This window comes from Pomacea canaliculata, linkage group LG8 (genome assembly GCF_003073045.1).
Source record: "Pomacea canaliculata isolate SZHN2017 linkage group LG8, ASM307304v1, whole genome shotgun sequence".
Classification (NCBI taxonomy): domain Eukaryota; kingdom Metazoa; phylum Mollusca; class Gastropoda; order Architaenioglossa; family Ampullariidae; genus Pomacea; species Pomacea canaliculata.
In genome coordinates this window covers 21,508,215-21,528,542 of record NC_037597.1, presented here as the reverse complement: position 1 = coordinate 21,528,542, position 20,328 = coordinate 21,508,215, and the positions used below count along the sequence as shown (strand labels likewise).

The following is a 20,328-nucleotide window of genomic DNA, read 5'->3' as shown; positions in this document are numbered from 1 at the left end:
GGTTAGAAGAGGGAGGTCTAATGGTCCCTGTCAGCTCAAATGGTCCTGTAAATGTGTCCATGATGGGTACAAAATACACCTACATAACCATTCCTGAGGAAATCGCTGCTGATTATCCGTGTCCTGAATCAGACATCACCGAAGTTGTCGAGGGTCAATATTACAGTCCGATGATAACACCAGGAAAATCTTTTCTCGTAATCGCAGGACACAACGATGTAGTTATCTATCCTCAACAACCAGTCGTCGGGTATAGGGTAGACCCTCTTAACAACACTCACCACTTAGGGGGGTCTTGGGGGCGATGAGAGGGGTAGCCACAGTCCACTCTTCTGTCTTCTTTCCATCTCGGCCTTCACTCTCCTCCCAGGTACCGAAACACGGTTTCAGACAGTGTCTTACGGGTCACATGACCGAACCAGACAAGTTTACATCTGTTCAGAAGTTCGTTTATCCACTTTTTAAAGATACACATTAGTCAAACTATTATCTGAATGCTTATCAGCTTCTGTAGTCACAGAAATTTTACGTAACCTGGAAGGTTCCCCGTGTTCTACTTGCTACAAATCTTAGTTCTAGTTGTTGCACCCGACGAGACGATCCATGTGTTTATACTAGTTAATCATTTCCAACTGACTGCCTACTCGTCCGCAAAATCCTCTTCCTCCTCTTTGTCAGCCTCGCTCCGCCGCGGGTGTGATTGGGGCAACAACAAGCGGCACTCAACCGTTAAATGCTTCAACGGTCTTAAAAACACAATGGCCGCAGACCTGTTAGTTCCGCCGGGGAGATCGAACCGCAGTCGTTGTGGATCCCCTAAACGTCTCCCGCGGCGACCATCAATGCCTCTCGCGCGAACCCAGCCACTTAAAACAAAAAAACAAACAAAACAAAAAAACAGCAGGCAGCAAGGATTTGGGGGAGAAAATTGATGTTTTACGCAAAGCCAGCAACTAAGGCTACATTATGGTGAGGCAGCTAATAGATACCATATGCAGAGAAAAAGCAGAGTGCCCGAGACGAGATCTGAACCCAGGACACTCATCCCTCGGTGTATTGGTGACAAGCGCTAACCGGACCCCCCAGGCTCGTGGAAGGGGGCAGTGGGAGGAGTGGTGGAGCAAGTGGCTTGAGAGTGATGGCAAGTCTACTGTACTCACATTATTGCCCTAACCTTTGTGGCGGAAGGGCAACACGACAATAAGAGATCGATAATCAACAGAAAGAGGAAGAATAAACTTGACAGAAACAGATGTAAACACAGCAACAAGATAACATTGCCACAATGTGTCTTCCGCTGGTGCAGGCTGTTTGTCCTGGCTTTTGTTTGCTTTTTTATGTTGTGACATTTGCCTACTAGAAGCGGCAGTAAATGTAGTCACTGCAGCAGCCTAACATTATTTACATCATCTATCCTACCGCATCCCGGCGTTCGTCAACGGTCAGGAGGATGGATGGCAAAATAAAGACTGGTAAGAAGATAAAGGAGAGAAAACATGTTCCATAAACGAACACGAGGCACATCTTATGATATAAATACCAGACAGACTCAGATTCGAACTATAATTTTATGGCGGGTACAAGAAAAGGCTGGAAGGACAAAATTAGAAGTTGTTTTTGACATAATGTATTTATATAAGTAAACGCCCAGCATGCATCAGCGAGATGAAAGATCTTTTCTAGGCGAATTAATTTGAATTTAATAAATAAGGGGAAATGTGTCCTGAAATAGATAGCACCTGTAGACCTTTATCACCAGGAAACATTCATCATCACCATCCTCATCATCATTAATCATCCACCACCACCACCACCACCACCACCATCATCATCATCATCATTGCCGCTAACCCTAGTAACAAAAAATTTCCTTCAGACTCCAGCTTTACCCCGGCGCAGGCTCGTTGGTAATGGCAGGACCTCTTTTGGAACAGACGATGGGACAGGGAGGAGCAATGGCTCTCAGGAGAGGGTGACTGTGATGAAGAAGGTGGAAGAAGGACGCAGGGTGAGCTCAGCTCGTGCTGCCTGTCTGCGCGTACAGTTACGGCCGTGCACGTGCAGTGATGCTGCTTTCTCTGAGTGCCTTTCCCGGGCAGTTGTCTGGGGCCACCTCGCCCACCACTAATTAAAGCCCAGGCAGTCGGGGTGGCTATCATTACAAGTCTGTGTCTTCCGGCCACAACTGCTGAGTGTCTCTGAGCTGGCTGATTAAAAACTCCAAGGAGGTGTACTCTTCCCCACGCGGTTTAATTACCTGACAGTCAATAGGTGACAACAGTTTTTTACTGCCGGTAAGATAGCACAGTAAAGACCCTTCGTATCCAAGTAAAAATTGCCCAAGTGTCAAACTTCCAAAGTGCTTCAAAAGTTCTATTGTCTTGGCGGGTGCACTGGTTATATATTGGAAGACAAGTTTGAACTTAAGATGTTGACCGAGGTTTCCATGCACCGAAGACATTGGTTTCCTGTGATCTTCACACAACTTTGAATACGTTGATGTCGAAGGAAGGCTTTTTAACAACGGTTTCTCTAAGGCTGTTTTGAACTCAGACGGGAAGATTCCAGAGGACAAGCTATCATTTACTATTTCTGACAGTCTACCAGTAGTTTGGTGGAAACTAGGTCCAGTGTTCACTTTCTGAGATTGGCCGAAAGGAAGGAAAGGAACACTTTGGCCTTTGTCAGATCGTCGCCGTGGTTAGCAAGAGCTGAATGAGGGGACAAAGAAAGCAAACTCGCTGATGATGAGAAGTAGAACGAGTAAACAACAACAATAAGAAAAGCTATTTAAATGAAACAATAAAGAAAACATTTTGAGTGCGGCGACAGAACATTTATTGCATTTGAATAAATATCGAAGAAGAAAATCCGGAAGTGTAGACATGAGAACAACTGCCACCTTAATGGAGCCATTCTTGTCGAAGGTCTCTGTGACATCTCTTTCTTTATATTATGCAATCATTCAATGAATTAAAGATTTTTAAAATTAATGGAATGAGAACTGAATGAGCTTTCAATGGGCATGCAAGAAGAAGTATGACAGAAGAAATTTTCTCTTTTGGAGGAAATTTAGTGATGACAAATTTCTCAAAATCTCATTCAGTTTGGAGGAGAAAAAAAGCATGAAATGTTCTTTGCTTTACTTTTCTTAATTTTTCCAAGATATTGAAGACTCTTCATGAGCTGTAATGCTCACACCGTTCTGACATTGTTATTTGCCATTGACAGCACGATCTGAATATAACTGTAAGTTAAGTCATCTGTATGTATCCATGGCGAAGTTAAGTATATATATTTAAACAAACGCCTAACCCTGGCGTGCTTTCTTGATCTGATGAACCAGCTTCCCATTAATGTCGCCAAATGTTAGCTAGACACGTCTATATGTATATGCAAACCTTCATAAATACATCTATTTATACAAATAATATACACAGGTACATACAAATAGATACAAGAAAGATTCATACATATATTCACACATAAAGAGATAAATGAATACTAAGTGCCTCCATACCTATATACATAAATGAATAAAAAATCATAACAAAACAACACACCTCTCCAATACCCTTTCCCTGCTATCACAGGGAGATAGCACTGAGTCCTGCTCAGCTATTTTCACGAGGACAATGCACGTCAAAGCGAGGCTGAGTGGAGGCTGAAGAGAAGCGACAGGTGAAAAGACTGGCCAAGTTGTTGGAAGCCAGACGTGTGCCAGACGAAGGAAGCAGCGGCGACCAGATGAGGCTGGTGATGGTGAATACAGGGCGGAGCCCGGCATCGATCCGCATCTTCATTCACCATCGTCTTCGGTCAGTGTCCACGCCGCTCTCTTCCGTCGTTCGGGACTCCATTAATGGCGCGATGATGTGAAGACGTTGTTGAGCTCGCTTAAAGCTCAACTCGGGTCAAAAATGAAATTTATCGTAAAGCTGTTAACAAGAAAACAGGACATAATGCTGTCATTGTTATTTTTATTCACAAAAATTCTTCAAAATTAAATTTTAAAATTTAATTCCAACTTCTTGTCTTACTAAATGGCACAGCTCATGAAACAGTGTCGGACACATGCAATGAAATCTTCACAGTAATGGAGCCAGTAATGTAGAAAACATGATCTTTTCTTCTTTCTAAGACCCAGGAGAGACGCGTTTGTCAACCGAAAATACTTGGTAAACATAACATTACTGACTTGACAAGTGACTATTTGTCAGTAAACCACCCCAACTCACTTGAACAAAATTACTGCTTGGTCAGCATTTAACTTTCAGAGTTCGTGCACCAGGCCTGTAACATCAAAATGATTTCTAAAGAAAAAAAAAAAAAAAAACAGCAGTCAGCTCACCATTAAAATTTCATGGCTTAGTAAACATGTTAGCTCATCCGACGAAAAAATGTCTGAAATTGGCTGCTTGCGATTTTTGCTTTCTTTAAAAGCGTGCGCTAAATGGTTTTGATGGAAGCAAATGACCCAGCAACGGTTTTGAGTCTATTTTTTGTAACCTAGATGTCAAACATATTATCAAAATCGATTTTACTTATATTAAACTTTTCTCTGCGGTAAAGTGGGCAGATGGGTCGTGAAAATCCTGTCTTATTATCTTCTTCAGGTGCGTATGTTACCTGGTATCATCTTACTTCGGAAAGTCGAAGGAGAGAGAGAGAGCAGGTAGTGACCGACCTTGACCCGCCGACACACAACACCTCACCTTCATTATTCATTTCATCAGCCCACACGATGCACACTAACACTAGAAGGGGCACATGAAGCCTAGAAGCTTTCCCCTTCGTGCCATCAAGTAGCCGTTGTGGTGGAGGCTGGCCAGGGTCACTGACCTGCTTTACATCGAGGTTTCCGAGACTCACGTGCTTGGAAGGCTGGCACGAGAAGACATTGCGACAATCAGCATCGCCTTCCTTAACATCCCGCACTCCATCCTTTAGCTTTTCTCGATCCCGTTTATGAATAATGCATTGTCTGGTTTGTCAAAGGCTAAATCCGTTTCATTAACTCATTCTAAATAAACTTCCCCTTAGAAGAGGTCGGTCAATCTAGGGCTAGTCCTCTGCAATTCTTTTTTCTGGATTAGCACTATTTCCTAAAATATGGGTATATACCCACTCCACTTCTTTCGAAATGCAGGCCTACAAATATCACAATGCACTTAAAGAGGTCAACACTGACGTCAGAGCTGTACATGGATATTTTTACATTGTCCAGGCCAACGTCCAGGCCATCGTTGGGTAGCTGGAACCATTTGTAACCTAAGTGCATCTGTGTACAAAAGTAACTTCATGAGCTTGACCCCGTCTTGTCCACTGCAATGTCTGTAAGTCTGTATATCAAAGGGTAATTCGCCTTGATGTGTGGAACAGCATCTTGCACTCAGCTCTGCCCAGTCCTTAGGAAATGTGTTGGCGGACAGCCAGACCTTTAACTAAGTCTCCAGTTGTACCCGGTCCTGGTGTGTTTGCAGCACCTACCAATTGTTTCAGCACAAGACACAGAGCTTTTATACATGAACGGAAGAGGTCAAGCCTGCTGACACATTCCACGACCAATGTTCTTCATAAATTGATTTGTCTGAAAGCGTTCTCTCAAGTGAGAGAGTCAGGAGGAGTGAGAAGATCCCCCCAACACCATTATCATCTTCTGGGGATCAAAGACAGGACCACGTGATTTCAACCTCTTTCCAAAATAAGATTTTCTAGAGATTTCTAAAGTACGGAACAAGAGAAGAATTTAGTGGCTATGTGTCACTCTTTGTTTGTTTGTGTGTGTGTAAGAGTGTTTCTCAATTAACAAACACTAATCATCTTACTTTCCAGCGAACGGTTCGTTCACTTGAAATTTTTTTTTTGTAAATTTTGAAAGAGGTATCGTGGCCGTTCCTAAAAGAATATGATTCTCGTTTCAAAATGACAGCAAAGGCTTCACAGTATTGCGAAATTCCGAAATTATTCCCTTTTTGGGTATTGGGCTAATGGTCTCCATCAAGTCTGTGTTTTAGAGGGAATCCAGAAGCCGACTAACGCGTTCAACATTTCATCATCGCTAGGCCTTGCTTGAGTTGAAAAAGGAGGAACAGCGATGACGAATAAACAAACAAACAAACAGGCAGAATTAATCACAAAAAGGCAGGCGAGAACACAAGAATCAAAATTACATGGAGACATAAAGCTGTGACTTTCGAAAAAAAACATTTTCAGAATGGTTTTATCTTTTTAGCCTTCTCAGAAAGGGAACTGCGCTGAATTTAATTAAAATAATTAGTCAATCATTATTGATTATCTGTCTCATTTCAAGTCTGTTCATTTACCTTCAGTCTTTCAAGTGCGTGTAGGTTAACTGAAGTGCAATTAATGAACTGGCACAAAATACATGGATAATTTTACTTACCAATATCCTCAATTCTGACTTTACAGTTTTGACCACTTCCGGTGTACACTCAAGCAATGTAAGCACTGTCCTCGTATTTGGTCAACCATATCACTATCAGCTCAACACTAGTCAGGAGCTACAGCGATTCATTCTTTTTAGCTTTTAATTAAAGTGTCATATCATTCATCAATCTCTTAAAAAAAATTTTTTTTTTTTTGCTCTCTTTGACATTGCTCCCTTTAATAATGATATGTTATCTTCGTTGCTCGGGGCTCTTACTTTGTCCAGCCAAGGATAAAATGCCTGAAGCCTTTTTACTGGAGAGTGGTTTCTCGTTTCTGTGCTAGTTCATAATTGGCAAATGTGTATAATTCGCCACGTTAATGGCGCCGTTAAAACGGTCGCGGGCAATAAGTCTTTTGAGAGTTTGAACTGTGAACTCTTGTTTGTGGCATTCAAGGGTTTCTGTCGTGGAGATACGCTGCACAAAGCTGTGTCGGAGCTCAGAGACTTAAATAGCTTTCAAATTGCCTTCATCAAACCACTTCTTTGTCCGCTGCTTCGATACTGAAATGTTGAATGTTACAGTAGATGTGTTGTTGCCAGGATATATCAGCCATCTTTGAGACGTATTCACAATCTTGTATTTCCATGCAGAACTAATTTGGACTTCGTGGAATGAGCAATTTATTTTTTTGGCAGGCTTCATGTTTTCAAACCATCTTTATACAAAAAAGGGATTCCTCAAAAGACAATGACTTGCACTAAGCTAGAGAGTTCCATGAGGCATGATGTGTGTGTGTGAGAGAGAGAGAGAACCTAGGACGGACGTGTGTTCTCCGCTCTCTTGTTCTGGGAGTAGTAGGACGTGTATATTTTACTGTTATCTTTGTTTTGAGTTAAAAGATTTGCTTGAATATGACAAAATCATTCTAATTTTCTTCTTGAACGGCTTCAACACCAAGAAAGCAAAGAAAGCCCAAAAACCCAACAAGCGAAATTAAACTGAAACCAAAACAAATAAACCAAACTAAAACTAAACAAGAAAAAGCTATAAAAAAAAACAAATTTTAAAAAACCTGCCCAACCAGACTTAACCGAACAAATTTCGCCAACAAACAAAAACAATACAGCTAAACCAAACTAAAGCATCCAAACCAATTCCCAACAAACTACACCAAAACAGCCAAACCAAACTAAAACAGTTAAACCTCATTTCACTGAAGCAATCATATCATACAAACTAAAATAAACAACCAAACCACACCAAACTAAACTTATAAACTACACTAAAACAGCCAAAACAAACTAAAACTGTAAAAGCACATCAAACTAAAGCAACCACATCATACAAACTAAAACAAGCTAAACTAAGCAACCCAACCACACTAAACTAAAATAATAAACTAAATCAAAACATCCAAACCGAAATAAAACAACCAACCAACCCTCCAACCCTCCTAACTAAAACAACAAACTAAAACGACCAACCTTCAACAACCTAAACCAAAACAACCAAAGCAAACCAAAAACAAATACAAACAGAAAGAAGGTGAAAGTTGAGAGCAGACAGGATGTAGCACACCTCCCAGTGTTTCACAATAAACAAACACAATGTGACCCTCTGTACTCTGTTTACCAGGTTGTTTGAGACGCACCCTGAAGTGCAGAGCGTCTTCCTACCCTTCCGGGGCAAGAGTCACGAGGACCTGCAGGACAGTCCGCAGCTCAAGTCGCACGCGCTGCGCGTGATGGGGACGGTGGAGACGTGCATGAACCACATTCACCAGCTGCAGGAGCTGCACCAGACGCTGCACGACCTGGGCGCCCGCCACGTCATGTACAACGCCAAAGTCGACTACATTGATGTGGGTGGCGAGCGGTGTCACGTGCTTCTGCTGTCGTCGTTGTTGTGGTTGTTGTCCTCATCGTCACTAACCCGATATTCACAGTGATCTTTACCATACAGCATCTGCTTCTTTTCTTTCTCTCATCACTTCGTCCTTAGTATTTCATTTCCTACATTTTATTTCACTTGCTTCTCTACACTTGGCTCAAACTTATCATCGCACAGGAATAAGATAATAAAACAATTCCAGGCGCTTTTCTATGCTGCCTCTAGCAAAAATCTTGGAGAGTTATTTTTTGGTGGTGTTAAAATTAGCACACACCCCTTCCATCCCTGATTAATGTGGTTTTCCTTTTTTTTACAATTTAAATTTGTCTTGGCCATTTTCTAATTGATTTTAAGGGCAAAAAAAGCTGTTCTGCTCGAAAGTATTTAAATTTATTCCATAGCGTTAGTAAGACTCTTCCTTTATCGACCCTGGCTTCCCTTTACCTTCTTTTTGTTTCATGTTTTTTCCTAATCCCCTTTGTTTGTTTTGTTTGTTTGTTTGTTTGTTTGTTTGTTTGTTTGTTTGTTTGTTTTGTTTGTTTGCTTGTTTGTTTGCTTGTGTGCTCGCGCGCGTGTGGGAGTTGCGTGATCCCATCTATAATTCCTTAAGAGCCATTTTTTCCTTTCTTGCTGTTCTTAAAAATTCAAATATAATAAACACTTTTAAAATTAATTTTTTAAAAACATATTTAAATACCAATACAGTAACAACTTGGTAACAGTTAGCTTGCACTTCTTGTATCAGGACCTTTTTCCTCATATTTTTATGCTTATAAAGTTAAATAAATAAAATAACACTGTATCCTAGATCAGAGAGGATAGACATTCAATCATTTTGGTATTGAAGTATCGATTTAATTTTGTTTATTTCTTTTTGGTTTTGTTTATTTGTTTTGCCTTTTTAACACAAGCGTGCAATTTCTTGTTGACATTTCAATTTCTTGTCATGTTTTCAGTGGTAGATAGAGATGGCATTTATTAGAATGGCCTGAGGCGCTGCTCACTCGTCACATCATTATTCGAGTGACGCAAGACGCGCGCGCGGACACACACACACATATATACATACAAATCGTTCATAAGTTTTGTGATTTCCCTCAAGTAAAGTCACTAATCAGAGGAGAGATCCATCAGTCGAGGGCTGCTTTCATGCGCCTAGCAAAATAAACGCCGCAGGTTGATATGGAAACCGTGTAGGCAGCCATCACACATTTGTTGTAAAGCTCAAATTATTGTCAAACGCACTCTCAGTGATCTGGCATTTATTTTACACACACTCAGAACCGAGCTTGAACTCTCTAGCTCTCACACACCCACAAGCACACACACACACAGATACAACCACGCATGTAATGCGTGAGTGTTGTACACCAATGTAGCGGATATTAGGGGTGTGGGTAGGATTACATAGAAATGAGGACAAAGCACAAAATGTCGAAGCCAAAGAGACGAGGATACGTCACGAGAGTATGAAAGTCAATCACCTTGGAAACCAGTGATCCACCGACAGGGCAATAGTTCTGGACAAATAATTGTCAGGGGAAAGACATTATATCAATCTCGTCCCGTTTTTTAAATCCAAGAAATTTCTTTTTCTATCCTTTGAAATAGAATATCGCAGAAGACTCCTCGAATATTTATGAAAACTTCATGACTGAAGCTTTTTAAAACCTAAAACTGCAGCCAATGGCGTGGATGAATCTATTCAGTTACAGAGCTCGGTCTCAAAAGGTCAACTTTTATCCTGAAAGTGGGATGGGAATGAACAAAGTATGTTACTTGACTTAGAAGCAAATGTCAAGTCTATAAGAATGGAATATTTGGTTTTATCGAAGACCTATCATCAATTTTTAAGGTTGCTAGGGGAAGTCTTTCATGTCGTACTCTTTAACCCTCATTCACCCTCAAGCAGCTTTGTCTCCATCCTACAGATTAGAGCAGCAGCAACCTCCACAAGCGAGCCTTAGTCTAATGGCTGGCTAGTCGTGTTTGTGTTTGGTCTCGTGGCAACGATCATCGTCCGGCCAGCACGTGCGTCTAGCATATCTGTTGGACAAAAACATCGCTGATCCCTTCTATTGGCGACTGTGAGGACAAAAAAGGTCGTGGAAAAGGGCAAAGGTCGAACGTGAGCCACGGCTCTCCTGTTATGTTTTATCAGGGATTAGGAACAGCTGCGACTGAAATCTCCCTTACCTCGACATCAAAAGCCTTCTCGAGGTTTCCCTAACAGGACTAAAGTAGTTTGCTCTCCCCAATTCTGTCTCTCACACACAAACACATTGAAAAATAATCCAACAGAATTTGCTTTTGACGGCGAGGATTTGTTCAACACATTTTATGCAGCAGCTTGACTCAGTTATTTGTTAAAGGTTTATTATGCTGCTTTCGAAATTGTTGAATGAAGAAAAGCTGTATGGAACAAATGCTATTCTACCAGTTTATTATGTTCTCGAACAGCTTTATCCATTGTGCGAAAATGTAGTTCAAACTTTTTTTAATTACATTATTCGAGAAATATTTTACTTCAGTGTGATGTTTGACCCTTTCAGAGGAATCATTAATTTTCTTTTCTTATCGAAGAATGCATTGTTTTAACCAACTAATTACACACCTTCGATGTCTCCTTACAATTTGTAATCGCCATTATGTCTTCATCTAAGAGTTGGTCAGATGCAAGAAATATCTAAAGTGCATCCCTTCAACTGATGTCCGTGTTTTTGATGTCCTTTTTCTGACGAAAATGTTTTTGTCGGAATGGTTACTATAAGAAGAAAACATGATCTGAATGTTATAAAAACATTTTGGCAAAGCATTTACATCAAACATGTTAATGGATCTCTGGCATTCTTTAATCCCGGTTTAGAAAAAAAAAAAAAGAAAAGAAAAGAAACGAGAATGGGAAGACGAAGCAAATACAGCCAAGCATTTAGATAACTCTGATCAACATCTCTAGGTTGAGAAAAAAAATTAGCTTTTACTTGATGGAAAAAATACAGATTATTATTTCTTCTTTTTAAGAATGCGAGGATAATAATTTTTGGGGAAAAAACGAGATTTTTAATGTCTGATTTCTTATGGTTGTTGCAGCTGATCGGCCCGCAGTTCATCTGGGCTATCGAGCCCGTTGTTGGAGATCAGTGGACCCCGGAAGTAGAACAGGCGTGGTCTGACCTCTTCAAGCTCATTGCTCATATCATGAAAGATGCCATGACCTTCTAAATCCCGATGGTCACTCTCTGACGTCACGAGTAGGCGCACATCTCGCGCAAGCCCCATCACCTCTCCACGTCACGTCACGTCACCTCACCACGTCACGTCACCTCACCGCGTCACCAGACGCTCAACAGTGGAGCCCTTCGAGATCACACAGGCAGGCATTGCCACGACCGCGACATTTTCATAGCACTTTTTTTTTCTCATGCCGCGCATGATTGGCTAAGCCACGCCCTCCAAGAATGTTGTGCATCGTGTGAGAGTTCAAGGTCGTAACCCGTCTTCGAGATGACTGTACTCGGGATTTCCTGAATTCTTAAAGGATAATCAGCACGCAGGCACTAAGATGACGTCAGGAGGGTGGAGGACTACGTCACATTGCAAGGAAGCTGCTGGGTGAGGCTCTGCAACATTCTGACCTGGTGACCGCTCGGCTCGGTGCACCCCTGATGGTGAGGTCACCACGTGACTATAAACCAAGTCCGCGTGATGACTTACTGCACGACAACCTGACTTTTCAAATAATCGTCTTTCCGACTCGAGCAGAGAAATGTCATTGGCGATCCAGATCCTTGAAATATGATGACTAGGGAAAGCTTGATGGATAACGGTTTGGGCTGTGGTCCCCCTTTCACCTCTCCAAACTGTCTTTTCCGAAATCTCGTACTTGTTTGACGTAAATCTGCGAGGCAAAGCTCAGCGCTGTCGGATCATGTTATAAAAGCAATCAATGATGTCGGAATATTCTTGGTGCTAGTTTTTTTCTTAAATACTTTATTCTCTCTTTATTCTCAAAGAAATTTGGCTAATAGCAGTCCATGAAACTTCGGATTCATTTATATGTAGACAGTTATTACTGCCTTGAACCTTCTGTTTCATTTTCGGCTTATGTTGAAGCCAGTTGCAATCAGTGTCATCGCAGTCTTTAGATGTACCTTCTAGGACGCTGCTAACATCTTAAATCCTGCTGCTCACTGATGACCAATCGATGGTCAGTAACGATACCGGAGAGTAGACTAAAGAACATAAGCCAACTACTTTGTAGGAAACAAGATCTCCACACTCGCAGGACACCAGGAACCTCTACTTTCAACAGTCAAGCGACGAAAGATGGTCATCCTTGGTCACGTGACCAGGCACGACACCCTGTCAAAGACTATCCTTCAAGGCAACTTAGAGGGCCACCTACATTACTAAGGTCAAAGAAAGAACTGGTTTACAAAGGTCAAAGACTGGACTAGTCATCCTGTACAGGACCTGCTGACTATCGCCCACAATAGGCAAGAGTGGGTGGACATCAGTTGTCGCGTCCCTCCATGTGTTCCTCCCAACGACAGGTGCCGGTCAATGGACGACTAAATGCGTCTAAATTTTTCTGCAGCCCTCGGCTAGAAAAACCTGGCTTGGTCAAGGATAATATCTCTCCTTGATTTCAATATTAATAATCAATAATAATTCGCAAAATGAGTTTTGCCATCCTAACAAGAGCAAATCCATCTTATTGGTCAAGGTGGTGATGACGATATTTGTCATCTCAACGTGAGCTTTACAATATTTGTTGCCACAGCAACCAGTGGTAGTTATTGCTAACTCGTGACTGTTGACAGTTTCAACTGTACAGTAAACAATGGTTTACAGCCTTCAATGATTGCTGCTTAACCGCACCATGTGCTTGAATCGGATCAGAACAGTAAAGGATCGGCTTATCTTTGTGCTTCATCGTGTAAACAAAATACTAAAACCTTTGTTTGCAGTTAAACACTTCTGTTATTGTAAATGCTGTGGTCATTATCAAGTTAGTTGCAAGCACACAACCTAAATACTTTAATACTTTTAACTACAAACAGTTTTACATTTTCAGTTGAACGTTTAATTAAGCTTGGTAGAAAAAAATAAGTTTAATTGCTTCTTGGTTAGTGCTCTTGTTATAAATTATGTGAAAGTTGTGTTTTTCAGTTTTCATTTAATATAGACGATCTCACTGTATGGAGGGATTCTTTACTGACATGTACAATCTTTTTATATTTATCTCTATGTTTTTAAATATATATGCCTTTTTGAATATGTATGTGGATCAAATTTAGTAACACACATGCGCACACAACTAGAGAAAAAAGAAGAATTTAAGGATGTCTAATTGTGAATGAACGGAACACAAAATGTTGAACAGACGATTTTTAAGGAAGACACAGCACCGTACTAGTTCAGAAGATTCGAAAGCTGCCCAGTCTTAGAGTTTTTTTTCTGTTTTTTTTTTTTTTTTTAGCTTTTTATGATAGCTTTTTATTGCAAAACAAAAACTTTGCAAAATGATCATTGGAAGCAAATTCTTTGACATTTACGAAACTAGTTTTCTAGGCGGCTGGAGGCAGTAGTCTAAAAATGCTTTCTCATTATTCTCTTTAAACCACATTTTTCCGCTTTCGAAACATCTTGCACGGATGCGTCTTCTTAAATCATCGTAATTTGGATTATTTGGTAAATGTGACTAATTCACTGTAACAGATCATAAAATGTGTTCGTGGCAGGTCCGTTTGAAAGAACGGTGAGCTGTCTGCATGTTGTAGCAACCCTGATTCTCATTGATAAGATTTGTTTTCTTTTTCTGTATCTTAATGAATAGCTTTCATCTTCTGTTATTTTCATTGAGATAATCTTGATTTCAGATGAGTCAAGTTTGGTGCTTAGAAATAATTTTGCTTTTAAACGATCCGAAATGCTTTAAACTAATGTGAATGTATAACTTGAAATTTAAAAAAACTATTTTTGCCTATGTATTCAATTTTTGTTGAAAAATAATTCCCACAACCGAGAAAAGATGATGATAAACATCCACTATTAGCACGTGATCGCTAACACACAAACGTCTAAGCACGTGCACGCTCGTGCACAAATGAGTTCGCGGTAGCTCAGTGGCTAGCACAAGGAGGCTGTGTTCACACAACTTCTCAACCGTTGCTTTGCACGTCATCCAGAACCGTTATGCTAATAGTCACGTGTCTTTGTTCTCGACCTCCACAAGTCTATAGAGTCGTTTATGCTCACCATCGCACGCAGACATGCGCGCGCACCCTCCAGCATCTTAATCAAGCGATGGTTGCTCGACGAGAAGCAAACTCCACTCCAGTTATGCACGTGCAGGCTTCAGGCGCTTAGCTTTTCAAAAGAAAGACAAACAAGGACTGTTGAAACATAAACTCGAAACACTGGTCCCTCTTTCCCACTCACAACACTCCTGCAGCAATTCTTCCTCCTTCACGGGTGAGCTGCTCAAGCAGGGAGGAAGGGGGAGACACTACAGAGGCCCTCTCTATTCTGTGCCAGAGTCTGGAAGAGTAAAGAACGGTCGTAGTCACGTGCTCCTCACAACAGAAGGTACCAGCCAAGGGATGACTTTAATAAGACCTACAGGACTGTCCCATATCTTGGACATTTAGTCAAAGTTCTTCAGGTACATAGACCCCCCGTCTCTCTCTCTCTGTCTGTCACACACACACAAACAATCAATCGAAAAAGATTGGGATTGTTTCCAATGTTTTGCCTATGCATTCACAACATCTGGGATTGTACTAGTCGGGTATAATGATACCAGATGGCGCGTGCGATAGAGCATGCAACGTTTGTTGTAACACCCTGTCCACGGAATGTAATCTGTCGCAGCTGTCGCTGGTGTCCGTTGCTGCATTGATGCAGGTCGTTCCCAGTGTCAGTGAGTGACATCTGTTATTACAAATAAATTTCATGTTAATCACACCATCCCACGAGTTGTTGATAGAGAACTTGGTGTAGTTGCCTGAAAGGTCAGGTCTGTGTGGTGCCTGTGTGGGTAATGAATAAACGTGCACTCTGTTGACCATGTCAGAGAGAGAGAAAAACAGAAAGAGAAATATCATATTAGCCTCTCCATACTAATCAATAGCTAAAAGAATAAAATTAGTGTCAACATTAACTCTTTCTGACCGAAAGACATTTTCTTGACATTGTGCAGACCTTCTATTCTCCGTCGGGGTAAGTGCCTGTCAGAAATATCTTGGACATTCCTTTATCCCGAACAATCTTCTCCTCAGCTTTGAAGACAATAAGAGACCTACTCCAAGCCTTTGAAGACTAGACTCGCCTTAAACGCATGAAACCTCTTCAGCAAGACTCTCCCTCTCCCCCCAACACACACTCCCACACGATTTTGTGTTCTACTCAAGTGTCTTCACGAGGATTTGAACTCAGTACAATAGGATTAAATACTTTCTTTCCACTTCGTCCAGTTGTCTTGGAACATCACCAGGAACTGCAAGAGGTAAAAAAGCCTTTCGTCAAGGATCTACATAGATAAGCTTACATTGATAAGGCTACAGCCTGTAAGAGAGGTGGCACCAGATGATTTCTGTTTCAGTCAGAGCTGTGGATGTCCCGGTGTCCCCCAGTTTCTACACGAGAAGATAGTTGGAGGCTAGAATCAAAGAAACAAGGGGAGACAACGCGTGTTTATGCACTTTGATTTCTGGAAATAGCATCAGCATCTTGGATTATGGATAATGTATTTTGCTGTTATTTAGGTGTGAAGATTGCTGGTATCGTTAAATAGAACTGTCAGAAGAGCGGCTGTCTGCTGTACTAATGCTTTGTGGTTCGATTGCCAAGAGTCAGTACTGCTACTGATCCTGCCACTACTACCACCTCTACCACCAGATAATGACTACAGCCACCATCACTACCATAATCACCACCACCACCGCTTCTGCTGCTATTGCTTTGTAGAGAGAGAGCGAGGGAGAGCATCTACACGTGCAGGCTTGAAACTTGTAACCACGGCGAACTGATTAGCTCCCTGATTGCAAGTTATGACTTGTCGGTCAGTCATGCGGGAAAGACAGGAAAATTACATTTGATCGACAAAAACAGTCTCCAGTGAATTTCTGCGCATGTGTTTTTTTGTGCTAAAAATACAGCAGTGAGGAATCTCAGTCTCTCTTCCCTTCACTCACTCATACTGAGCACCCACACAACACCACACACAATACCTAACCCCACACCACGAATACAACAAAAATATTTTTATAAAACAGCGCATTGCTGGTATAAAGTTTCTCAGGTTGGAAAGTCAACTATTCCCCTCCAAAAAAAAGGTGATATACAGAAAGGTGGACGATAATATATACCAAGTCTTTGAGGATTTTTAGGACAAGCTTGCCACAAGTTTTACAGAAAAAAAGTTTCTATTCTCATTGAAGGACACGAAGAAAGTCAGTTTTTTGTGGGGTGTAAGCCCCGGGGCTGTGGAGACATGATGTGGGCCTGCAGTCGATGCCGGACAGACTCACAGCCGATGGCTGGCGCTGTTGGATCCACGGGGCCGCGTCTTTATCGTCCGCTGTCTCGCAATCCAATCGTTGGCAAGAGAGTCGCGCGCCCTCGGTGGTCACGTCAGTACCGGGTGGATCTATAGCCTCGCCATCATTTTGTCTCGATCAATGTATCAGCTTTCCATTTGGTTTGTCCATGTCTTCGGGCTATTACCCATGCTGGTCCGATATATATCCCTCATTACAGACCTAACTTTCGCAACGTAGTCTTCCTTACTTTTCTGTTCTCCTTTCTTTCCTTTCTGTTCTTCTCTTTTCATTCCATTCGTTCATTCCGTCTGTTTGTCTGACTTATTTACTTACTTCTTTTTTTAAGTAAAGACGGGATCTCAAAACGAAGAACTCCATTTGTCATTTATTTACCTGCCACTTCATCTAAATTTTTACCGAAGACCCCTAATTGTATCACCGACAGTAAGTGATGGCAGACTAATAATAGTATCGAACAGAGACAAGTTAAAAAAATACAGAAAACAACACAACAAGGTATTTAAAAATGAGGAGAAGACTATGGGGAGTTTAAAAGGGTAATGCGCTGAGACTTAAATAGAAAACTGTACACGCATGTTTGTCAGCAAGATTTCCCGGAAATAAACCTCTCATCCTTTCCCCTGATTCCATTCCATTGCAGTCAACGCTATTTGCCAGACAGTCCTGATGACCTGGCACCCAATTAATTCGTTAAAAAAACATCGACCTCTCGGCCTTACTGACCTCCTTTCCACGAAATACACTTTTCTAAATCGATGAGTCCGTGCACTTTGCCATCACATGACTGTGCGAAACCCTGAAGACCTCAATCTGTCCACCACCAGGGTAAATCAGTCCTCACGTGCTCACCAGCTGCTGACTCGGTGTAAAACACTAACAATAGGTCAATAGGTGTTATCAGCAGGATGAGGTCCAGTGGATTTTATTGGAGACTGTCTATACGTGCAGGATGGTCTCCAAGAAAGGTAGATACTCTTTTATTTCCACTTACTTCCCAAAAGCCAGAAACTGTCTGCTGGTCTGATTCCATTTATTCGCGTATCCAACATCATTTTTTGGCAACATTACAGAAATAAATTTGGAGATTTGCAGTGATTTGAAGGTTGGGGCGGGGAGAGGTCATCGCTAGAATGAGGCCTGATTCCGTTTGCGACAAAATAGACATAGATACATGAGTGACCCTTATACAGAACATCCTCTGTAAGTCGGAGGATCCGATTGTGGGTTTTTTTTTTACCATCAAGTGGTGAATACCAGTGAATGTCAAAAGTCCTCCAAAACTGATGCATTTTTCGGATTTCAGTAGATGAACTAAATGAACTTCATACTTGGCTTTAAACCAGTTCTCAAGACTAAATCGATGTATACTTACAAGTGTTCGACACACCCGGCTGCTCTGTTCAGAGTGTGACCCAGTACACCCCAGGTCACATGTCTTTCAAATATTGTTTCTCGTTTCAGCCGGACAAGGATTCCTCCATCTTGCTGGTTACTCGAGGTAACCATCCTCGCAGGATTTTCATTTAGTTGAGAGGTCTTTGATTCCGAAAGTGCTTTATCTTATCCGGATGCTGTGTTTGCCGATGGACTTGTACCTACCAGCCAGTCCGTAATGAAGCGCCAATGCTTTCGTTGACTGACGGTTCCAATCCCAGTGTTTTATAACCTAAGTCATCTTGAAGTGGATCTTGTGTGTAGACATCGTTTGTTTCTCGAAGTAGCTTAAACGCCATTGTTTGTTTTGTGGACAGAAAATCTTCTTTCGTCTTTTTTCTTCTTTCTTTCATCTTATTACTCATTTTTTCTTCTTCCTTCCTCCTTCTGTCTTTCTTCCTCTTCCTTTTTTCCATTCCTCCTTCGTTTCCCCTTTTCTTATTTCATTCACTACGAGCATGCTCCCAACAAGAATGTTTCTTTCTTCCTTCCTCCTCCTTTTTTCTACTTTAACGGAAAGAAATCAAACACTTAAAGAGAGATCCTTCACCTCCTTCCAGGCACAATCTCTTTACAGAAGACAGTTTTCGAAAAATCCTCTTCCTTCCTCCTGAAAGTATAAAGTGCGTGTTAGCCATTCTCTTGTGCTGAGCATGCGCACAGAATCCCTTTGGCAAGCTTCAGTGGACCCAAAGCTTCATGTAGTAATTACTGATGTCGAATGTCCAGTAGGGTGAGGAGTGATGGTTTCATTTCTTAGCCCCGAGCTTCCTGTAGTAATTATTGATGGCAAACGTCCAGCGGCCTGATGACGTGTCACCGTTTTTCTGTTGTTGCCTGCAGTTTCAAACTCGTGGTTGCAGTCCAAAATGCTCGGAGTTTGCAGTTTATGTCAAGTCTGGGCAAGAAACCTGGAGAGTTTCTTACTTTAGAGGAAAATTCAGCTGTTATTTAATTCACTTTAGTTGGCCACCATGTTCAATCTTCTTGTCTTCGCTTCGTTTCCCTCGTGTGAGAATACAGAGAAACACGCACCTTGCTAACACACACACACACACATTCATGCAAACACAAGAACACGCGTGTGTGTCTGTGTCTATGATGTGTATGCGTCTGTGTTTGTGTGTGGTGTGTGCGTGTGGCGTGGTGTGTGTGTTCTCTCTTATGTATGTCAATAAATAAATAAAAACTATTTATACTCATTCATTTTTATAAACTTATCTACCATTTCATCGCGATTTTACCATTCATATACTGTTTATTTTTCACTTCTTTGTTCAGTTTCCTGCATGATACACGAATGGTGTCTTTATTTTATGTACTACACCCATCCTGCCTTCTCTACCACATCTTCAACAACGATGTGCGTCAGTCGGGCGCCTCCATCAACATGTTTCTCTTTAATTCTTTCCTTTTGTGCCACTTTTTCTTATCTTTCTCATCATGCAGTATTTACGACAGGAATTTTTTAAATGTCAAATAGAAGCTGGATTCGACGCCCCGGTGTCATCGATCGTGTTTTTTTCGAGGAAAGTGGAAGGAGCTATGAGTCTTCAAATTTAATAACAGAATAATTAAAATGTGAAACTTTGTAATCCCATCAGGTCCGCGCTAATCCCATAAGCATCTTGCTACGCAAGAAAAAAAAAAGAAGAGAATTAAGAGAGGAGTGTCTAATAGATGGACATGCCTGACCTTTGACATCTCCCACAGGGCTTCGGAGAGAGAGAGGAGAGAAATGCCTGGAGAAAGAGGAAAATAATAATTAAAAAAAAAAAACAAGCCCTTGGCTGTTTTACCCACAATGCAAATGAGTTGCCAAATAAATGGATACATCGGTTTTTTTTTTAAAGTGTAGAAGTGAACGATATGAATACTCAATAAAATTATTTTGTGTGGGTGAGGACCAAGGATGCAAATTATGTCCTGTCTGCATATGTTTAACCGAGGCGAAAGTACAATCATTTTAGTAATGATTTCCAATATTTTCACTTTCCCCAGAAAGTAACTCAGTGTTCACTCACTGAACAACAGTACCTCGT

The 20,328-nt window shown here is 41.3% G+C and overlaps 1 protein-coding gene across 1 annotated transcript in view; it reads left to right on the top strand.

The window, feature by feature from the left end:
- LOC112570963 (neuroglobin-like) overlaps positions 1 to 15,254 on the top strand; it is a 28,259-nt gene extending 13,005 nt beyond the window's left edge. Inside the window, exons 3-4 of the mRNA XM_025249719.1 lie at positions 8,031 to 8,256; positions 11,376 to 15,254. Of these exons, the coding sequence (XP_025105504.1) occupies positions 8,031 to 8,256; positions 11,376 to 11,507 (358 nt within the window). The 3' untranslated portion in view covers positions 11,508 to 15,254. The remainder of the gene's footprint in view (positions 1 to 8,030; positions 8,257 to 11,375) is intronic.
- The last annotated feature ends 5,074 nt before the right edge of the window (positions 15,255 to 20,328 follow it).